This window comes from Typopeltis vanoorti, chromosome 6, assembly GCF_054136105.1.
Source record: "Typopeltis vanoorti isolate ZY-2024b chromosome 6, IOZ_Tvanoo_1.0, whole genome shotgun sequence".
Lineage (NCBI taxonomy): Eukaryota > Metazoa > Arthropoda > Arachnida > Uropygi > Thelyphonidae > Typopeltis > Typopeltis vanoorti.
This window is the reverse complement of record NC_143554.1, coordinates 62,893,253-62,917,211: the sequence shown is the minus strand read 5'-3', so window position 1 is coordinate 62,917,211 and position 23,959 is coordinate 62,893,253. Positions and strand designations below refer to the sequence as shown.

Genomic DNA, 23,959 nt, shown 5'->3' with positions numbered 1-23,959 from the left:
TTAGAAGAGATTATATCCCAGGCTGGAATAGTGACAGTGAAAGACTGTATAAAGAATTCTCTACTAATAATAATAGTAGCCACTGAGGTACTGAAGTCTCTTGACAATGCTAGAAAAGACAAATTGATTAAAACAATGAACAGTTTTAATTTTCCTCATTCCAGCCAAAAAGCTTGGTCCATGATTAGGAAGCTTGACCATAATACAAGGACTTCTGGTAAACTGCCCACCATAGATCCAAAACACATTGCAAAGCATATAGTTTCAATGACTATGTATAATAATGTCCTGGACTCTGGCATGCTTCCATCAATTTTTAAAAGATCTAAAATCATTGCTGTCTTAAAACCTGGCAAACACTTTACAATTGCTTCCAACTAACATCCTATTGCCTTGTTAAGCATCTGCCTGAAACTTCTCAAAAGAATGATATACAACAGAATTTCTTCAAGTATACATAATAGAACTCCACAGTAACAGCCTGGCTTCAAACCTGACAGAAGTTGTTGCTATCAATTACTGGCCTTGACAACCTTTATAGAGAATGGTTATGAAAAACAGTTGAAAACAATAGCAGTATTCGTGAACATCTCTGCTACCTATGACTGTGGAGAGAGGGTCTTATTTTAAAATTCCTAGAAACTATCCCATCACCAAAACTAGCCAACCTAATTAATCAAATACTAGCAGACAGATGGATACAAGTATTTCTCAATGAATTCAAAAGTAAATTCTTTAAGATTAAAAATGGCCTAACTCAGGGGTCAGTTCTTACCCCCGTTGCTCTTTAACTTATATATTAGTGATATCCCAGAGACAACATCACGGAGATTCATGTATGCTGACGATATTGCTATTGCAACTCAACATTTAACATTCCAAAAAGCTGAGAACATCTTAACTGAAGATCTGACTGTACTTGATAAATACTTTAGACGATGGCGATTACAACCTAAATAAAACTGAAGTAGCATCCTTTCATTTAAGTAATATCCAGGCCAACTATATCCCAAAAGTTTACTTCAGAAATGAACAGGTGAAATTTAACAATTATCCAAAATACCTAGGAGTTACCCTAGATAGAAGTTTGATATTTAAATATCATCTAGAAAATATTGCTGGAAAATTAAAAACTCATAATATAATACATAAACTTTCTGGTACTTCTTGGCGTGCTGATGCCAACACACTGTGTACTACCACACTGTCTTTGGTCTATTCTTCAGCAGAGTATTGTGCTTCTGTGTGGCTAAACAGTGCATGCACTTCTTTAGTCGATGTCTAGCTTAATCAAACTAGGAGGATAATCTCTGGAGCTCTAAGATCTGCTCTGAAATCTCAGTAATATATTCCGTCCCTTGCTTTGCACGACCCAAGCCTTAAGCAAATTATGGACAAAAATAATTGGAAGCAGTTTTTTGCCTATCCACTAAGACATTTCCTTCCATACCTCACAAAGACTGAAATCCAGGTGCCCTGCCTGGAGGAGTGTAATACAAATGAACGACCAGAACTTCGACCTATGGGAGTCATGGGGAGAGTATTGGCTTCAACATACCTCCAGTCTGCAAATTCCCATTTCAATCCAACATCTAATCTGGAGGGCTTCGATCTCCCTAGACATGTATGGACCACTTTAAATCGGATCAGAACAGGACATGGGAGATGTAAGCATCTCTTGCATAAATGGAACTGGTCAGATACTCCAAACTGTGAATGCACAAGTGGGATCCAGACTATCAATCATATTGTGCTTGAGTGTGCTCTATCTACTCATTCTCAGGCACTAAAGAGGACTTTTTTTTAAACCGACCCCAGGATTTAAGGATTAAGCTCTGACTCCTGATTCTTAATTTTGATGTGTAATCATTTCAACCTATTCTACCCCTTTTAATGATTTTTACAATTGTTTTTATGCTGTTTTATGTAATATCCTGAGACCTGTTCATCCTATGCTAAATAAATAAATCATAGTAATCTTGAATTAGACTGGAAAAAAAATATGGAACATGTATTTGATTTGATTAGCCTCACTTTTATGACTTTTTTTGTTGCTGAGTCTTAATGGATAAGTCTGAAATCGAAAGTAGGTACTTTGTGCACTTTAAAGTCCAAGCAAGCAGCAAACTTCATCTGTCAGATGGTTTATTTTGTTTGTTTTAATGTTGTTTTGTGCTATGAATAAGGTCTCACAAGAGTATGTAGAGGGGAAAAATTGTGAGTAAAGTCATTGCTAGATTTTTAAGGGTGCTAAAAGTTTCCAATATTTGGTTCCAAGCATTCATAATTTATTATTCATAGCGGCACTCTTCATTTTGCAGGCAATTTCTTTCCAGATCCTGACGTTGATACCTCAGGTTGACAAACGCTTGAGTCCAGATGTTGGCCTGGAACTCTGCTAACTGCAGCTTTAATCCTTCAGTTTGTAGTCATTGGAAATCATTTAATTCCATAGTAGTGTATACTACTACATACGGATATTTCATTATTTTAATTGTCGGTTTTAAAAGTCTAAATTTATTAAATCTTTTGCTAAACTGATCATTTATTGTTGTCGGGTGTTGGTAAAAGCTGGCATGTCACCATTGACACGCGTCATAGGTTTGCCTTCATTGCCTTGGGATACGTGATTTTGTTTACATAGTGGATATCGAAGAGCAGGCAATAGTCATATAGTCATACTCCAGATTAATTATGGATGGACTTTTTTTTATAAGCACTGTACAGTAATTCCTTAGGAAATTTGTAACTTTTTCCAAAAATGTATTGCCATTTAATTTGTACAAAATTTATAACACATTTTTGTGTGATATAATCTATTAGTGCTGGCAATAAATTTATCTCCACCTTTGACTGTAGTCATGAAAATTTTTTCATGTATAGGTAAAAATGTAGTTCATCCTTTGCTTTTGAACACCAGTGTGTGTGTGTGTATATATATATATATGTATATATATTTGTATATATAAAGCTTACTAAATAGTTCTTTTGCAGATGTCTTATGAAACATGGTACCAGAACCACCGATATCAACTTGAACGCCACAGCAAACTTTTAGAAGATTGGGTTCGTGAACGTTGGAGTTGGCTTTTGAGAGCTGTAGCAGAGATATCACAGTCACAGCAGACGTATGAGGCACATCATATGACTAGGCAGGAGTCCCTTCGTCAAAGAACACAGTGTGAGCAACTCCGACAAAAGGTTTGTAAATAAAATTGTTCCCAAATATCCAGTGCCAAATATACTTACTTGGTGGATTTATAATGGATCTCTGATATCTTAAATATTGTAGAAAAGAGAAGAAATTACTGCAACTTGATTAGTACCGAAAGTATTGAAGCCACTCTGTTTATCTTTTTATCAGTTTCATAAAAACACTGAAAATTTATACTTTTTGGGAGATTGACATATGGCGATTGAGAGACCATATAAACATTAACTTCAGTTTTCTGTCATAATTTGTCTAATTTCTTCTCATTATGAATAATAGTTGCAAAAATGAATGTTACCATTTCCTTTGAGGAGAAAGGATTAGATTTCAGGTTCACATGCATTAAAAAGGTGCTCTGTAATCTTATATTTAGTTTTAAACTTAAAGTGGCTTACTAGTTTTCCTTTTTTTTTTTTTGTCTTTTTCATCTCAGGTTCAGTTTACAACAAATTATTATACTGGTATCTCCATGGTGTGTCTTTGCAATTTTGCACAAATCTTAACTATTATTTATGCAATAAATATCATACCTCTCCTTAAACTTATTCACCATTGCGGTACTCACAACTGGCTCTGACAATCCATTCCAGTCATTGATTCACCAAGCAAAAAATCTACACATCCTTATTAACCACACTCTTACACAACTTCAAAGTATTACCTCTACTCCCCCCCCCTCTCTCTCTCTCTCTCTCTCTCTCTCTCTCTCTCTCTGTTTCTCTACTCATCATATATTGAAAGAGTTGATGAGCAGGACATATTGCAAAAGTAGACAAAACAGCTCCAAGGATTACATGAATGTTCAAGAACACTTTGACAAGTTGAGACATGGAGGTTATTATCCATCTCTGCACAGTAGTCAAGATACAACCATATCATAGCCTTATAAAGAGGGATAATAACCTACCTGTCTCTACTTTTTGAAGCATTCTTCAAAATCTAAGTAATCCTTTGAGCTGTTTTGTCCACTTTTCCAATATTCCCTCTGAACTTCAACTCTTGTTGGTCTACCATCACTCCCATATTCCTTGTCTCTTAAATTTCCTGCAGTCCAGTACCATCATTATAATACATAGTATATAATCTTCTCAATACTAAAGTACAATTACCTTACATTTTGCAACATTAATTTAACTACTATACTTTACACACACTGCCAATTTATTTAAATCATCCTGCAGGATATCTACATCACTTTATCAACTACTGCACTTCATAGTTTGGATCATCAGCATACAACCAAATATCTTCCCTTAAATCATTCCCTATATCATTAATATACTGTACAAACTGAACACTAGTGAACCTAGTACAGGGGCTTGAGATATGTCTGTCTGCCAGCCATCTGCGTATCTATGCCACCAATTTCATGTCCATTCCTACTATCCAACTTATGCAGTAGTTTTCCATGCAGTCTCTCAAATGACTCTGCAAAGTCCAGCAGTTGGTGTAGCCATTTCTCTTATCTAATTCTGGCATCACTCTGTTGTAGAATGTGAGTAAACTAATAAGGAAGGTCTACAAAGCCATCACAGAGTATCTTATTCACTTTCCTATCATGAATTCTACATTAAAACAGTTATTCCAATAACTTACGAACCACTTCTAAGATACTAACTGGTCTGTAATTTGCTTTAATGTTGCAAAATGTAAGGTAATTGTACTTCATATTGAGAAGATTATATACTATGTAATTATCACTTGGAGTTACCTTTATGTAATGGTACCATCTTAACTTCTACTTTTTTGGAACCTTGCCAGAACTGCAACTTAGGTTAAACGACTTTGTTAGAGGTACAGTGACTTCTTGCACACAGTCTGAAATGCCCATTGCTGTATTCAGATTGATATTTTTCAATATGCTGAGCCCCTCCAATTTAACTGCATCAATTTTTCACGGTTTCTGTCACAGCAGCAAGTTCAAAATCTCTGTATGGATGTACACCCTTACAGAGCAATCACTTGGTAAATGAGCTATATCTTCTGCTTCTGTCACTTTCCTACCATCGACATACAACACTTGGTAAATGAGCTGTATCTTCTGCTTCTGTCACTTTCCAACCATTGACATTAACGTTATCCTTCCATAATCATTCTTCTTCCTCTAACTTGCTACTTATTGGAAAAATTCTTCAGGATTTCTTGGGCTTGCTTAAATAATTTTCTGTCATAATCTGATTTAACCCTCTTGACCTTACTAGTCAACCTTCTTAATTGCACTGTGTATTCCTCATGAACATGCTGATCAGCTTTTTCTTTATATTCCCTCCATAATTTTTTTTCACCCCTTCTGATTTATATTGCTACTCATTCATTTAATTCTTATTTTGTTTATTTCCTAACCTCCAGTATGAAATCTGATACTGCCTCTCTCTCTCTCTCTCTCTCTCACAATTCCTGATCACTACTGCTGACATTACTTCCTTATTATTAACTCCTACTTTGTTTATCTTCCTGATTACCAGTATGAACTCTGATACTGCCTCTCCTCTCAAACAATTTCTGACCAGTTCCCATGCACTACTGATATTCCTGCCTTATAACTTCTTATGCCATGGCACTGCTTTAAACTATCATGTAAGATTATCATAATCACCAGCTTTGTAGTATTTGTATCTTCTGATGCTGTTACCAGAACTGGCACACTCATACCCCTTAGTTTCCTCATCATATGCTATTTCATGTAATTATCGCTTTTAACTGTATAAATTCCATTTCTATCTTGCCATGTGCCTTTTGCTCCTTCCAATCTATATGAAGACTTCACAGTCACTTTTCTCAATTGGAGGTAGAGTTGCTACTGTAGTTATGGATAAATCCTGTGATGCTATTAACAGATCCAGCACTCACACACCTTTAGTTCTGTCGATCACATACTGTAGCAGGTTATTATTCCTTAATAATTCCATTTCCATCTTACCATGTGCCCTTTCTTCCTTCAATCTATATCCCCATAGTTTCTTATGATAATTGCTTGACCTGCATTCATCTAATCTGCTGATGCATTACTTTCACATCTTTCTGTAGATGTCTAGTCTATAGTAGCTACAATATATTTTGTCCTGTTAGCTTCTACTCACACCAGATATCTTCAAATCTCCTTCAGATCTAAAATCAACCTTAATTTCAATGTTTGTTGGCTGAAGTTCTTCAGCTATCATAGGTAATACCCTATTTCCTCTTCTATAATATATATGTGTATATTTATATATAGGTGTGTATATACATATATACTTGAACACATATACATATAAATTCATATACACTCATAAATATTATATTTACAAGTGGTTGTTTATTTAATTATAAGGATTGAATGGCTGTGTGGTTTTTAAAGATTTTATTTTTATTTTATTATGTTATGTATTGTACTTCATACTACTTATGCATAAAACAATGGTGGACAATTTGAACATGCTTGATTTTGTTCACTGTAGCATGTATGAAATGTATGCACCACACATAATGAAACTGGTGGGCAGGTTTGTCTAAAGTGTTTCAAGAGCAAATTTCAGAGGTAGGTGTAAGGAGAGTAAGAAGAACGAAAGTGGTGAGTTGATAGACAAAATGCATAAAAATGCAATTGTGAATGGTGAGGTTGATTTTGCGTATGGTATGAGGGACTGCATGAATGAAATGGCGAAAAATGAAGAGAACAACCAGATAGTAAATGGTAAAGATAGCACTTACATGGAGTTATCCTCATAACCAAATGTGAAATTAAGTGGTTGGAGAAAATGGCTGGTAGATGGTATGACACAGAAGCAAAAGAAAGGGCAATATCCAAGGTAAATAATAAATTAGTACTTTTTTGAATATAATAAATTTTAATTTCATGATGATGATGAGAATAGAAAAGGTTTGGAGAAGATTGACAAAGCTGGCCTTTGGAGTGTGGGATATAAACACAGATTGAGGGACTGCAATTTGCAAAACTTCATGAATAGGGAGAGGAGATATGATTGTGAGAAATATAAGTTGGTAAGGGGTTGTTGCTAGGTTAACATGGAAGAAATTTTTTTGTATGGGAGAAGGAGATAAAACGAAAGTGGTGAGTTGATAGACAAAATGCATAAAAATGCAATTGTGAATGGTGAGGTTGATTTTGCGTATGGTATGAGGGACTGCATGAATGAAATGGCGAAAAATGAAGAGAACAACCAGATAGTAAATGGTAAAGATAGCACTTACATGGAGTTATCCTCATAACCAAATGTGAAATTAAGTGGTTGGAGAAAATGGCTGGTAGATGGTATGACACAGAAGCAAAAGAAAGGGCAATATCCAAGGTAAATAATAAATTAGTACTTTTTTGAATATAATAAATTTTAATTTCATGATGATGATGAGAATAGAAAAGGTTTGGAGAAGATTGACAAAGCTGGCCTTTGGAGTGTGGGATATAAACACAGATTGAGGGACTGCAATTTGCAAAACTTCATGAATAGGAAGAGGAGAGGAGATATGATTGTGAGAAATATAAGTTGGTAAGGGGTTGTTGCTAGGTTAACATGGAAGAAATTTTTTTGTATGGGAGAAGGAGATAAAACAACAGCTCATTCCTAGAAGTTTATAAACAGTAGGTTCTTTGCTACCTCCTGTGATGTGTTTTCAACTCCGTGAGGGCTAGTATTAATAATAGTGATAATAATGAACTCTTAAATAACAAATTACATGATAACCGCAGTAATTAATTAATGAAAGTATAGATATTTCATACTGAAAATAATAGTACATCATCATTAATGTGTAGAAACAAGCAAATCAAAGACCAGGAATATGAGGTATGTAAAACAATCAGTTGACCAATAAAAAATGGTTTGCCATGAGCTGGAAATTAATATTAATAAATAACATTAAAATTATTTTTGATGTTTACGTAAAATGAGAATCTCCAAACTTTTTGGGGAAAGAGAGAGAGACAATCATTCTGATTCAAGTTAGACCCAGTATAAAAGGGCTTCGTGACTTTCATATTTAAAACTGATTCTATGGAGAAGACAAGCTTCATCCCACTGGATACTGTGTTTCGTATCAATACTATGCTGTGCCAGACCAGACTTTTGAGGTTTCACATATTCACTGTAATATTAATGGTCATTAATTCTTTTTTTTTTTTTTCTTTTTTTCCATAGAGCGGCCTATCTGCCCAGAGTATGTCAAATTACATTCACAAGGAATCTGGTAAACATCAACTAAAGATAGAAGTGATCGAAATTTCTCATCTGTTACCAGCTACAAAAGATGGTAACAGATGAGAAATTTTGTTGATAGGAAAGTATGTGGGAATAAGGTGATACTTCTTCAGAATTCTACCAATATGTTCAGGGATACCAGAAATATAAGCAATTGGAACCCTGAAGCCTGTTGAAAACAACTTAGGTGTTGGAACATAGGAGTAGTTATCTACTGGATTTAATGAGGGTGTAACCATTTAATTCTATAAAAGTTTTGACAATGAGAAGTTCTTGTTGTAAGCTTGAGGGAGAGGAGAACATTATGTACTCTGTTAAAAACTTGATAACACCAATATTTTAAGAAGTGTGATCAGCAGACTTTTGATGAATGTATCTGCCACTATAGGTAGGTTTTGGATAAAGCACTGGTTGACAAATTACTGGAGGCTGTGTGAGTAAGACGGTTGTCCAAGAATGGTAATTTACCAACATTTTTTTTTTCCCATGGTGAATTGAATGTGTGGGTGAAGGCTATTTATCCATTGTAAGAAAGTGGTAAGTTCGTTTTCAGAATGAGGCCAAACAGTAAAACCATCATCGAGGTAATGAAACCAAAGAGATGGATGGGGATGAATGGATGATTCTTTGAATCGTCCAGATGGTTCAGATAGTTTGCCAAAGGTGGAGACAGAGGGCTACCCCTGGTAGCCCTCTGTCTCCACCTATCTATGATGTCGATGATTCCATTCTTCCATTGCTCACGTGGGATGTTGAAGAGAATATATGTGTAGAAGCAATCATTTTCTTTGCACAATGTCTTCGCAGGAACCATGTTCTCCTACATCGATACCTATATGGGAAATGGACCAGGTTAACTTGGAACACTTTTTCCCATCTTGCAAAATTTGATGCTGATACAGTCCATCAAACACCTATCAGTGAAGTAGTAAAGCATTGTCCAGGCAGCAACAGCCCCCACTCCAATAACATCATCTCAATTTCCATTCTATCCAAAGCTTTGTTGGAATACAGAATGCCAGGCAACCAAAAAAGATCAATACAGAATATGGGGTATATTTTGTAGATACTTCAGTACATCATAATTAATAGCTTTTAAGCATGCTTGGATCAAAGCACATTATGTGAGACACAGTCAAAAACAATCTTGGATCCAATTTGCCTCATCAATTAATCAAATGACCAGTGCAAAAATTGTATGGGATAAAATCCAGAACGTGAAAGATAGATATAGATATAGAATACACTATTTGTTTACATTAGACCATAATGGATGTTGTTGTTGCCAATCCCAAAGCTATTGCAGACACTTTTGGGAGAACATGTTGCCAGAATCTCAGCAAGAGAAACAGCAGCTAAATTTTTCTACCAATAAGCTTGAGCAATACTATCAGGCATTTGTTAAGAAGGAACTAAAAAGAGCTTTTTTACTGTATCACCCTAGTTTATTAGGGCCTGATGACATCTATCATGAAATTATAACTTAAATAAAGAGCCAATAGGCTTCATTTTGGCGATGTAACATTATTTAAATTAAGGGGATATTAAATCCCACATTGTTTCAAAACCGAATAAGAAACTCAAAGATCGGAATCAAAGAGTTTCATGCCGAATATAGTAAACTATAAAAGTATCGGCGGATGCTAGCATAAGCCAAAGCATAGTACAAACTAGGGCAACTCGTTGCAAAGGTGGAGAAAGTTCTGATCGCTATTCTTAGTATTTTCCATAATGTAAAACCCATCTCCTAGGAGATGTATGATGTTATACATTATGGTGGAAGGTCACTACCCAGACCGGTTTCGACCTTTATTGAGGTCTCATCTGTGAGTAGGTAGACCAAATTAATACTGAGGGTATAGCAAAAAGAACTTATATACTCTGCTATACGAGTTGTCAAACAGGTGCACCCATTAAATTACTTAAATAAAGAGCCAGTAGGCTTCATTTTGTACTATGTGCTTTGGCTTACGCTAGTATCTGCCGATACTTTTATAGTTTACTATATTCGGCATGAAACTCTTTGATTCCGATCTTTGAGTTTCTTATTCGGTTTTGAAACAATGTGGGATTTAATATCCCCTTAATTTAAATAATGAAATGATAAAACATCTACCATCATCTTCTCCATCTATGGATCTCCTTCTCTTAATATACAGCAGAATATATAGTTGCAGAGGAAGAGTTTCCAGATTCCTAGCAAAAATCAGCTGTCATTGCTGTCCCAAAACCAGTAAAGGATCCAACACAAGCAAATAATTATTGAGCTATTGCTCTGACCAGATGTCTTTGTACGATATTAGAGAAAATGGTTAATGCCAGCCTTCTCTGGTATTTAGAAAGCAATGATCTTTTTTCTAATACATAATGTGGCTTTCGTAGACCTAATTTAACTTTAGTACCATTTGGTTCTAAATTATATAAGAGTTGTCCCTGAAGCAAGAACATCTGGTTTAAGTTTTCTTTCTCATGGAAAAAGCTTATGAGAGACAGCCTGAAGATATGGCATATTAAAAGACCTGTATAAGCTAGGTCTCAGAGGACATCTTCTTGTTTTTATTAAAAACTTCCTGTATGGGCAAGCTTTCCAATTTAGAGTAGGAAGTACACTATCTCAACCGTATCATCGAGAACAGGGTTTTCCCCAAGGCTTTGTCTTAAGTGTGATACATTTTTTGCTATCAAAGTTAACTGAATCACAAACAGCTTCCTCCCACTGTAGACAATGCTCTATACATTGACAACATTCAGAGAATTTATTGTCTCTTGTAATATGAGGGTACTTGAAAGACAACTTCAGTAAGCAATTGATCATGCTTCCTTATGGGCTGTTAGTAATGGGTTTAGGTTTTCAGCAGAAAAAAGTGTCTATGTACACTTCTGCCAAAAAGCACACTTCACTCAGTTCCTGAATTAAGAATGGGAAGAACTGTTATTCCACTAGCAACAGAAGCCAAGTTCTTGGGGCTCATCTTTGACAGAAAACTTATGTTCCTTGCACACATTCATTAACGAAGAGAAAAGTGCAAGAGTGCATTGAATCTCCTTTGCATTCTATCGTCTCTGGGGTGCAGATCAGTCTTCATTGCTTCGTCTTTGTCATGCACTTATATGTTCGAAGTTGGATTATGGGCTCAAGTCTATGGTTCTGCAAGGCAGAATAACCTGCAATGGTTGGATCCCATCCATCATCAGAGTATACAGATAGCTACTGGTACCTTTTACACATTTTCCCCCTCAAAGTCTTTATGTTAAAGCAAATGAACTGGCTCATTCACTTAGACGGAAACAGTTGACTCTCAGTTATGCTCTATAGTTTCTTCCAGACCATCCAACATGGACTAGTCTCTTTTATCTGCATTGGGAAGCTCAATATCATGCATATCAGACTGCCATATGTCCTTTTGGTATGCATGTTAAAAAAGGCTATGGGAAGGTATTGGCTTGAATGGTGACAACATTACCACCACCACACAAAACATCATTCCTCCATGGCAGGCTTGCATTCCATTCTGCAACCTCTGACTTTGTCAACTACAGAAGTCTCATACACCATCATCTGTCTACCTGCAATTGTTCAATGCACACAGAGCAGCCCACTCTTATCCCTTGCCCATCTATACTGATGGTTCAAGAACTAACACCTGTGCTGACTGTTTACTATCTCCAACCAGACATTACTATGATTGTAGTAATTATACAACAGAGTTGCATGTCATTCAGCTTGCAGTTGTGTATATAAAAGTAAACCACTACCAAAAGTGTATAATTTATACAGACTCATTGAGCTCTTTACAGGCTATCTCTTCTCGTATCTATAATCTACATCTAGTACTGTGCGAGGTGTTACACTTGCAAAATGAAAACCTTAATTTTGATGTTCAGTTGTGCTGGATTTCCACCACATTGGGATTAAGGGAAATCAGATCACAGATATACAGCTGCGAGATCATCTGATACTTTTTTTTTACGCACTGCTTAATAGTACCATATACAAACTACAGACACTTTATGAGATCAAATCTAATTTCCCAATGGCAGTCATCATGGCAGGAAGCATTGACAAGCAACTTACATGATATGCCCAAAATTAAGCATTGGCATTTTAGTCACTGTACAAAGAGAAGAGAGGAAGTTGTTCTTTCTAGGCTCTATATAGGTCAGTTATCTTACACATTCATATTTACTGAGGGCTGATGAACCACCTGTGTGTGTGTGAAAAATGCAACATGCATCTTACTATTTGTCATATTTGGTGGAGATGTCGCATGCACTTTACATAAGAGAGGAATGAAATTTTTACTTATCTAGCAAAGCCATGTACACTCAGACAGATGTTATCAGACTCAGGCAAATTGAATTATGTTTTTAACCTTTTACAAAGAATTAATTTCTACAAACATGTTTGACTAATTTTATTTATATGTAGATACTGCATTGTTTAATTTAATTTTTGTACATACATATTATTTATTAATTTATCTTTGACTATTATATGCTGCTGGAACCTTTGACTCTGTGTACTGCTGTAACCTTTGCTGTTCTAGCACCAATAAACTATAAACCAACCAACCTGATAAAATTATGCCTTGTTTGACCAGGTTTATAAATGAACCATCATATTTGTCTTTGTTTTAGTCCTTGCAGAATACAGTTTGGCCAGCTGAGTCCCAAATTTGCCAGCCCATCCTTACTTATGAAGTATCTAAACAAGTGGAGAAGACCTAATAACAAGGCATGCTATGAGAAGACTAGCATTGCATATTTGGTCAGTTGAGTCTGTTCTCTGCATTCCTTACAAGCCCTGTGGAGGTCTCCATCATTTATCTAGTGTTGACTCTTAAGGAACTCCAGAAATTATGCCCAGATAAATTATTTCAGAAAAGGAGAATGCATTTGTTCTCAAATAAGAATTACAAAGAATTCAGAAGAAGAAGAATGAAACAAAAAACTTATCCATTTCTGCAGAGCTTGTAACTTCTGGGACTACACTGGTAGTCCTACTCCCCTGTTCATATGCTCTATGGCACTCATGCTATCTCAGTTACTCACCTCTGATTCGTCTCACTATTTTTTTAGTCACTGAAAAGTCTGTATAATGAATCATGCATCTGCAGCCTCTGTTTAAGAAGAGACTTGATATTTACTATAAATATGACATATCAATTACCTATATGTATGTTTAATAATGCTTTAAATAACAGGTAGAACATTGGCGAAAAGAGAAAGAAACTGAACGATTGCAACAAGCAGAGCTGGATGCACAGAGAAAGATGGCTTTAAGAGTAGTACAACAACGGCAAGCAGCTAAAGAAGAATACAGAAGAGAAGTAGCCCGTCAACGTTTGAGAGCTTATTATGAGGATCGACTTCGTCTGCAAAAGGAAAGTGAAGAAACTCTTCAGCGTCGTTTAGATGAGATGAGACGGATTGCTAAAGAACGTTCAAAATATGACCGAGAAAGGTGATTAATATATTATTTCATTATATTCCACAAAACTAAGATTTTTTGAAAGAAAGAATGTTATTATTATGTTATAATAAAGTAACAAAGCAAAGTTATGTTTGCATTGAGTTTCAACGGTGACTGAGAGCTTCTAAGAATAATCTTTCTGGCATGAGAGTGGCCTTGATATTGCAAAAAAGCTTTCATTTAGTGTCTTGCACACAGAATTCATAACTTAAAAAGTTATCAACTCTGTGCACAAGCCCATATTTCAATTACTATTTGTGCCTTTAATTAAGGTTTCAGTAGCCTGACAAGTGTTTCAAACTGTTGGTTCTCATCACAATCAGATTAAAATCATAGGACAAAAGTCATTGAAAGGTGTATTTTTCAGAGGTGAACTCTCAGTTAGTTCATAAACCATGATTGTAGAAAAAAGAACCTAATGAACTCATTTATTATCAAAATCTTTAGAAGAAAGGATGATAAATATCCATCTTGAAACAGTTTTTTAGCTGCATCAAAATGTTAGCTATATAAAACAATAATGGATTGCAACAGTTTAAAATAGGCACACGCTGTTTTAAACTTGCAGAAGGGCTGCTGAAAGGCAAATATAAGGGTCTCATAAGTTTGATGTCTTTTAAGTAGTGCAATACCAAGTCTGCTCTCTTGCCCTTGGTTATATTCTTGTAAGCTCTGTCACTTTCAGAACTCAGATTTCAACAGCAAATGCTGTTTTCCTACTTAGTACAAAATAACTCTATGTATTACAAATAAATTATTATTATTATCCTTTCTTTTTGATAATTTTATGGAAAGTGAAGTTGTTTAGACTCTTTTCTTGTCTTAAAAATGTCTTAATGGAGAATTTATAACATAAATACTACTTATTTAAAATGTAAAATTAAATTTATGATGAACAAAGTAGACTGTTAAATTTGTTCTCTATAGATTTTTTCCCTAATGCACTGGCAGTTTTTAATCGTTATTTGTTCTCTTCATAACCTTGTAGGGTTCATAGGGAATAATATTTTAACTTTATTGTTTCCCTTTATTTATTTATTTTTTTTTTATGTACCTTATTGTCAGTTAATTTGTGTATGTTTTAAAAGCTGCTGTCTGAACCCAGCTAACCAGTTTCACTTGAAAAGGCTTAGAAAAATCTTTTACAGAATTTGTTCCTGTGCTGTTCAAATTAGTGAAAACTGTTAGAAATGAAATTCAGTGCAATGAAACATATGAATATAATTTGAGGATAAAGAATCATTCATTCACACACATAGTCAGGGGAGAAAGGGAATACAATGTATTTCATTTGCAGGAAAAGCAGGCTTTAAGATGTGAAGTTACATAAGAAATTTATATGCAAAAGCAGTTATATGCTTTTACTGTCTTTATCAACTGAGTCACTTTCCTAGTCTACTCTTTGTACTCTTCATTCAACTGATCATCAGTTACTTCATCTTGTGTAGTAGCCTCCACAGTGCCATTCTTCTTCTTTTTTCAGATTTCATGCTTAATTTCTTCATTCGTCCATTTTACACCTTTTCATTTTTGGAATGCACGCAGATACTACAGCTGTTATATAGCTCTTGGTGAATGCTCACACAGCATCTATATCCTTCCCACTCAACTCCACTTTTCATGCTATATTATTATTGGTATTAAGAGAGAGAGACACAGGGAGTCGGGGACTCGTTGAAGGAGGCCACATACTACACACACACACACACCAGCTATCATATGTATTATTGAATTCATTCACACTGCTTGCACACACAACATCCAATGGCAGTTCATTCCTATTATGCACCACTATGAGAGAAAACTCTAGCCCTCACTCCCTTCTTCGCAGCATTCATTCTCGGCTTCCAAGGATGCCCTCTTGTCCTTTCCCCACTCTCCATAAAATGAAAAACTCCAACTGATATCCTTTATGACCCTTTCAGAAGTTTGTAAGTCTCAATCATATCACCCCTCTTTCTCCTGTTTGCTAGTGTCTGCAATCTACAAATTCTCAATCTCTCTTCATAATCAGTATATTCCACAATCCTGATATCATTTATAATTAACACTCCTTTGCATTCTCCTTTGACACACTTTTAACACTCCTTTGCAACGGAAACCAGAAGACCAGACCTGAGCACAATTGTCCAAGTGAGGTCTTATCAAGGCTCTGTAAAGAGGCAAAATGACATCCTTATCTTTACATGTCAGAGTTCATTTCAACTTTGCAATTATATTTTGAGTTGTATTTGCAATCTTTGCCACATGGTCCCACTGAACTTCAACTTCCTATATACTAACACTCCGAGATCCCTAGCCTGATCAGTTTCTTCTGGCATAATGTAACCAATTTACATTTACTGACACAGAATGCCAGTCTGGCTGGCTGAGTGGTTAGCATATCCGCTCTCCAGCCAAAAGGCTACGGATTCGAATCTCGCTGTGGGCATGGATGTGTGTAATTTTGAAAATAGTAGTGGTGGTGGTGATGGGTGATAGATGGCGTTGGTGTAGTTGCGGTTCATTGGTGGATTGAGTAGTAGTAGTTGTGGAGACAGAGTTGTAGAGTTGGTGCTCTCCCCCTTGATGAGTCTTTGGACTCCCCTGGAGGTGTCACATAATAATAATTGATATCCATTTTTCTATGCCCACAATTCCAGCCTATTCAAATCATTCAGCATGTATGTTGCCTGTCAAATCCTTTCCAATATCATTAATGTACAAATTGAATAACAGTGGACCAAGGACTGATCCTTGTTGTAAAATTATGTAAATTTTGTTTATATTACGTCTTATTAAATCTTATTTAAACTTTGTCTTGTATGATTACCAATTGAACTTCCTTGTTGCTTTATCGTTAACAGTGTTACTTCTATCTTATGGCTGCAAATAGTAAGGATCACGTGTGCAAGATGTCAAGAACAAAGAAAGTGCTTCGGGCTGGAGCCAAATTCTTTGTCTGATTTACTGGTGTTTTATTCTAATTTTAAATTTTGGAAAATTTGTTTGTAAATCAGCTGCACCACCAAAATTGTAGGATAAGAGAAATATCTCTCTCCGTAGAATAGAGCACCCAGTATGACACAGAGCTCCTCTCTCTCCAACTAATCTATATACCAAATTACCTATATATATTTCTTACTCTGCAGTCGTGGCAATATCTACTTCAAGACACACAGGTTCAATTTTATGAGTAGTGCATTTGACTTAGAGAGATCAGGCAAGTTATTTTGACAATAAAACAGTTTATTCATCATTAAGTAAAGATACACAATTTACAGATATTAAATTCGCTTAATTTTTGTAAGTAAGCTCTAACTAACAGCTGTCTAAAGTTATCCAATCATATCCCACAATCATCTGAACATTTCTATTTAGGACCACGTGTCTAGAATTTTGCCCCCCCCCCTCTTAACTGTACATACATTCCGATCCTCAACATATAATAAAAGCATGCTTAAGGAATTTCTACATTAATAAACTCAAGCAGTTTCACAGTAATTTAAGCTAGGCTTTTTCTTACATAGAATTAATTAATTCAGATATTAGCTCAAGGGCCTAAAGTCCTGCAACATTTACTTTAAATCAATTTCATCAATTCAAACCACCATCACAATCTAAGTTGGTTTCTGACTAAATAATGGAAAGTTGTTACTTTTCATGAAGTCTGGTCCTCTCAGGTTGATTCGAGCGATTATCTCTTCTTATTCCCATTAGACCTCGTTACTGCACTAGGGCATCCCTTTCGAAAATTGTGAGACTTCTTCTTTGTAATCAGCAGACAAATTAATTCCTACAGCTTGGACGTTCAGCATCTGGTTCCTCTTAATACGACTTGCTTTAGCTGCATCATTCTCCTGGCCTTTGCTTCTTCAATGAAGTCTCCAATTGAGATAACGATTCATCACCCACGATTCTAGTGAAGCTTAATTGCTATTTCCAAACATCGTACTTTCCACCTCGGCTTCTGGTGACTTTGATGCCACCATGAGTCCGAACTCTCCCGTCAGAACTCCACATGACCTCGTAACTTCACGCTGACCCAAGAATGATAACTCCACTCCAGAACGTACCCAAAACTTGAACTCCCAGGGACAGAAAAAACCAAAAGCCATCTCGACGTAGCACACTGCTATTTATTTGGTTCCAATGACCTTTGTCTTTTCTTACGTAGTAATCCCCTGGGACCCTTGATGTTCTGCACCCGTCATCCTCTTTGATCAGTGCACTCAGATGGGAAACCCCCGTGTAATGTCAACCTTCACGTTTGGAGTGGCCTCAGGTCAGGACTTAATCTGTCTGGAATTTTAGTTGATTAGAGGTATACTTAGACACAATTTATCTTATACTTATTTCTCTTTGTTCTTTTACAAAACCTTTTGAGGTGACAATATTCAGTAATATACAAAAAATATTATTTCCAAATTAAAAAATATGAAAATTCCTCTATTAACTCGCAAGTATTTTCAGTGAATTTTGTTTACCAGTAAAATCAGTATATAAGGTGTTTTTGCATAAAAATCCTTCTGTACACAATTTTACATTGTGGTATACCACTGGTTACCTTAAACCTTGCAGATGTACATCCCCCATATATCACTTTTATATATCTGTCAGTCAGCCATCCTCTTATCTACACTAATATTTTTAATCCAAATCCATATTCCCCAATTTATGCAAGTCTTTCATGCTGTATTCTGTCAAAATCCTTAGCAAAATCCAAAAGTATCATGGCGTATCCATTCCCCTTGTCTAGCTCAATGGTAACATTATTATAGAATGTGAGCAGGTTGCTAAAACATGACCTTCCCTTAGTAAACCCATACTGTTCATTGCAAAGTAAAGATTCTCTGCTAACCCATTTCTGAATGCGAGCCTTAACCAACCTTTCCAAAATATTCACCATCACCACTCCTGAGATACTGATTGGTTGATAGTTGGATATATTGGTCTTTGCACAACCCATATGCAATTGGATTACCATACATTCTTTCCACTCCTGCAGAATCTTCCCTGTCCTTAAGCTCAAATCATATAGCCTGGTCAAAGGAATAGCCAGTTAAGCTGAACACTTTTAGCAGCCATGCTGATATCCCATCAGTCCCTGTTGTTAAATGTTTATTGAGTTTGTGTCTGCACGGTTAGCCAAGTGATTATGCGCTTCGCAGACATATGCCTGGGGAAGGAGTGTCCTAGGTTCGATTCCCTTCAATGATGTGAGGAGTTCAAGGATCTTCCTCAGCCATAGCCAAGTTAGCCAGTCTTGGGCATGCACAACAGGTTCCCCCCCCCCCCCAGTTTATCTGGGGTTTTCATCTTGCAAGCAAGCAAACTGGCCCCGTGTACATACAGGCTACAATCATAGGATATAGAGTACTTAATCGCTCATTAGGAGAGCTCAACCAGTCCTAAGGGGCAGTCGAAGAATGGGGGAACCCCACACGAATAAATAAATAAATAAATTCATTTTGTGCAACAGCTCTAATACTTCCTTTTCATATACCTGAATTTCTTCATTTGGTGAAGAGGTAGCAGTGAGTGCAATGTTGCATACACTAGTTTGATAAATTTTAGCAAAATGGTACTCATTAGTTGAACAACCTCTTCTGCATCTGTCAGCTTCACACCATCTGCATTTAGTAGCGTCATTCTTTCATATTCATTCTTTCTTTTACTTGCAGCATAATGATAGAATTCTTTAGGATTGACTTTAGCTTGCTGAGCTAGTTTCTTTTCATACTCAGACTTAGCTTTCCATACAGCAGTTCTGATCATCTTCTTGCTGCTTATAATTTTCATAATGGCCATTATCCTTATGCACACAGTATTCCTTCCATATCAACCTTTTCTTATGAATATCTTTCTTGATTTGATTACACATCGATTTGACTCCTACCTTATATATTCTTCAAACTCTCTGGGCACATTCTAATATTGTATCATTTAATATTTTTTAAATGATTCCCATACACTGTTGATATTCTTCCCAACCAGCATCTGATATCATAGCACTGAACCCAGTATACTCTTCAGTTTGTCATAATTTCCTGTTTTGTAGTTCAGCATGTAACCTTTTCTTAATGGAACATTCATAAACTTAGCCACTTCCCAAGTGAGTACCACATGATCAATCACTGTCACCTATCAGAGGCAGAATGGTTATGTCTTTAACTGAAACACTCTCTGATACTATAATCAAATCTAACACTCTTTGACAACGAGTTCCTTTTGCCACATGCTGCTTGAGGAAGTTGTCTCACAACAGCTCAATATATTCAGTTTCATTCTTCTTATGAGTTTTACTACTACCCAGTGATTGTTTGGATAATTAAAGTTCCCCATTATGATTACTCTTTTTGCACCTATTGTCTTTATTTGGTGATTCAGTTCTTCATTACTAGCAACTGATCTACCAGGCTGTAACTACTCCCCATTATGTATTTGATCTTCTGAGATTCCACCTCACACCAGATGTCTTCAAACTCACTGCCACATGCATAACTGTCACTAGTATTGCAATCAGAGATCTCAACTCTAACTGTATTCAAGTTATCTGATATCATTAGCAGCAACTGCCCTCCTCTCCTATCCTGTCTATCCTTCCTAAAAATGTTGTACCCTTTACACTCAGTATCAGTTAGTATATCTGATTCTAATAGCCAGGTCTCAGTAATGCCTACAATCTGTGGTCCTAGCATATTGACTAAGGCAACAAACTGCCTTTGTTTCTGTCTGTTACTCCTAGCATTCATGTACAGACATAATAAGCTACCTGCATATTCTTTTGTATACTCCTGTCTGTAGTCTCGGTGACACAGTTGGAAACTTCCAGAATGCATGCAGACATCTTTGTACCTGTTTGATGGTTTTGAACCACAAGAACACAAAATCGAAATCTTTCTATCCTCATAATCATTTCCATGATAATGCCCATTCACATCATTACACACAGTTACATAAGATGATCACTCTTACACACAGATTCTCACCATTCCTCCCATTACAATTTAGTTTCCCTGACTCTCTGTGTTAGGTCTCATACCAGTTATGAGTTTTTCAAGAATTCTGATACCAAATGGATTCAAGTGTAGGCCATCCCTCCTCTTATACAAATCCAATCTTCTCTCATACTCACTCCACACATCCAAAAACTCTCATTCATTCCTTCCACACTGCCACACATCAAATCATTTGCCATCTTAGCCTTTCTTCTTAATTCATTTTTATCATATCAAGGTAATATACTTAAGATGTTCACTTTCTCACTCTTCACTCTCGCTTCTTCAAACAACTCTTTCATATCCTCTCTCATACTGAACTTATTACTCGTTAAGTAATTGGTACCTGCTACAGTTACGATCTCGTTTACTTTTTTTTACTGTTTTTGAATAGCATGGGCTATTATTTTTACTCCAGGAAAACTTGAAGTTATAACCCGCTCATCAACAGCATGTTTTATGATAGAGTCACCATACCAAATAATATCCTTCTTTTTACAATTACCATTATTTACCTGATTTTCATTACTAACTTACCTATTCTGTACTTGGTTGTTTCTTATTTTGCTGCTAAATTTTCTTATCCTCCCTATGTTCCTTCAACCTCTGCTCAATTTTCTGTAATTCCCATGTTGTCTGTCTAATAATCTGCTTTAACTTCATGATTTTGGAGATTAATGCATTTTAAAAATCCTCCTTAGTATTTTCAATATCTTTCTTAGTATTACATTTCTTGTGAGTTTTTCTCAGCCGAATAAGAAACTCTTTGAGTTTCTTATTCGGCTGAGAAACTATATGGGATGTAATATCCCTTAACTTAAACAAGTTATATGTCGCCGAATTGAAGCCTTTGGCTCTTCATATATCTAATGTTTAATAACATTTTTATTAAGATACTGTGGTAATAAATATAGTTTAACTTCATGATTTTGGAGATTAATGCATTTTAAAAATCCTCCTTAGTATTTTCAATATCTTTCTTAGTATTACATTTCTTGTGAGTTTTTGGCACCAATTTAAACTATATTTATTACCACAGTATCTTAATAAAAATGTTATTAAACATTAGATATATGAAGAGCCAAAGGCTTCAATTCGGCGACATATAACTTGTTTAAGTTAAGGGATATTACATCCCATATAGTTTCTCAGCCGAATAAGAAACTCAAAGAGTTTCATGCCGAATATAATGTCCTAATAAATTATTAGATATATGAAGTATATCTAATAATTATTAGATATATGAAGTATATCTAATAATTTATTAGGTATATTAGGTTTATTAGGTATATATCTAATAAATTATTAGATATATGAAGTATATCTAATAATTATTAGATATATGAAGTATATCTAATAATTTATTAGGACACCTCATGGCAAAACTCGTAGAAGGGTTGTAAGTTCTGTTCGCTACAAACTTGATATTAACTAGGTCTGCCTACTCACTGATGAGACCTCAATAAAGGTTGAAACCGGTCTGGGTAGTGACCTTCTCTCATAATGTCGAACAATAATACAGCTCCTAGGAGCTAAGTTCACATTATGGGTAAATATCAAGAATAGTGATCGGAGCTTGCTCCACCTTTGACACGAGTTGCCTCAGCTTGCACTACCTTTAGGGTCAGTTGCGGCAGTATCCAGGTATTTGCTTACGCTTGGAATCGCCGAACTTTACATAGTTTCTACTATATTCGGCATGAAACTCTTTGAGTTTCTTATTCGGCTGAGAAACTATATGGGATGTAATATCCCTTAACTTAAACATGTTATTAAACATTAAATACACTAAAAACACAAAAATCCACACTAATATACTATAAAACACTAATTTTGTAAGGGAAAAATGCAATAAAAAAGATAAAAATTACTACTTTAAAAGCACTAAATTCAGTGACTATTCACAATGTGTATCTCCCAGTGATCTCCTAAGCTTTTCATAATCACTAGCCATGTAGGTCCATATTTAACCCTTCTTTATAGAAGTTCTCGTGTGACTGCCTGGAACCCAGTGATCACTTCATGGTCACTCACTAATGGGGAGGGGGGGGGGATTAGGCACTTCATTCAGAATCACATTCTCTGATGATAAATCCAAAACTCTTAACCTCTTAAGAACTCAAGAAATACATTCTCCTTATTCCTTGATGCTATCCTCTTCATTCCAAGCCATATTACCATAATTACTAATTTAATAAGCCGAAAGGCTATTTTACCGGCGAAAATGTTAATAGAAAGGGGGATGGTAAATCCCTTTATGTTTTAAAAGCTGGGTACAAAACTCGGATCGAAATCCATAGAGTTTCATGCCGAAAAAACTATAGGCAGGCCCAAGTGTAAATGATCACTTGGGTAGTACAAATGGGTTGAAACCGGTCTGGGTAGTGAGTTCTTCTCATAATGTAAAACAATATATATACATCTGTTAGGAGCTGGCTTTTACATTATGAGAGAATATTAAAGTTAGTGAGGGAGCTTGCTCCACCTTTGCATGGAGTTGCCCTGGTGTTGTACTACCCAAGTGATCATTTACACTTGGGCCTGCTGATAGTTTTTTTCGGCATGAAACTCTATGGGTTGCGATCAGAGTTTCGTACCCGGCTTTTAAAACATAAAGGGATTTACCATCCCCCTTTCTATTACCATAATTGAAATCACTCATAATGATAATCCTTTATTTGCTTACTAAGTGTTGCATATACATTTATTTGCCTTCACATTTCCTGGCCTGTGGCAACACCCCACTAAATATCTCATTCTATCAATCACCACTTCACACCATACTGCTTTCCTCCTCAACCTTTTGCAGACATAATTCCCCTACTATCAACAGCAGCACTCCCCCCTTCCTTCTTATTTTCCTATCTTCACAAAAAAACACCACATCCCTCCATTTTTATTCTCTATTAAAATGTCATTCTCATCCAATTTCATTGCTCTTATTTCTGATTCTCCTAGCATTCATAAATAAACATAATTCACCTAAATATAAAGGGCCAATAGGCTTCATTTCGGCGATATAAACATTATTTAAATTAAGGGGATATTAAATCCCACACTGTTTTAAAACCGAATAATAAACTCAAAGATTGGAATCAGA

The 23,959-nt window shown here is 35.8% G+C and overlaps 1 protein-coding gene across 1 annotated transcript in view; it reads left to right on the top strand.

Moving 5' to 3' along the window:
* Nucleotides 1-23,959, top strand: part of LOC150105495 (coiled-coil domain-containing protein 148-like) — a 143,633-nt gene that overhangs the window by 94,491 nt on the left and 25,183 nt on the right. The window contains exons 6-7 of the mRNA XM_090393974.1: nucleotides 2,995-3,201; nucleotides 13,611-13,870. Of these exons, the coding sequence (XP_090250100.1) occupies nucleotides 2,995-3,201; nucleotides 13,611-13,870 (467 nt within the window). The remainder of the gene's footprint in view (nucleotides 1-2,994; nucleotides 3,202-13,610; nucleotides 13,871-23,959) is intronic.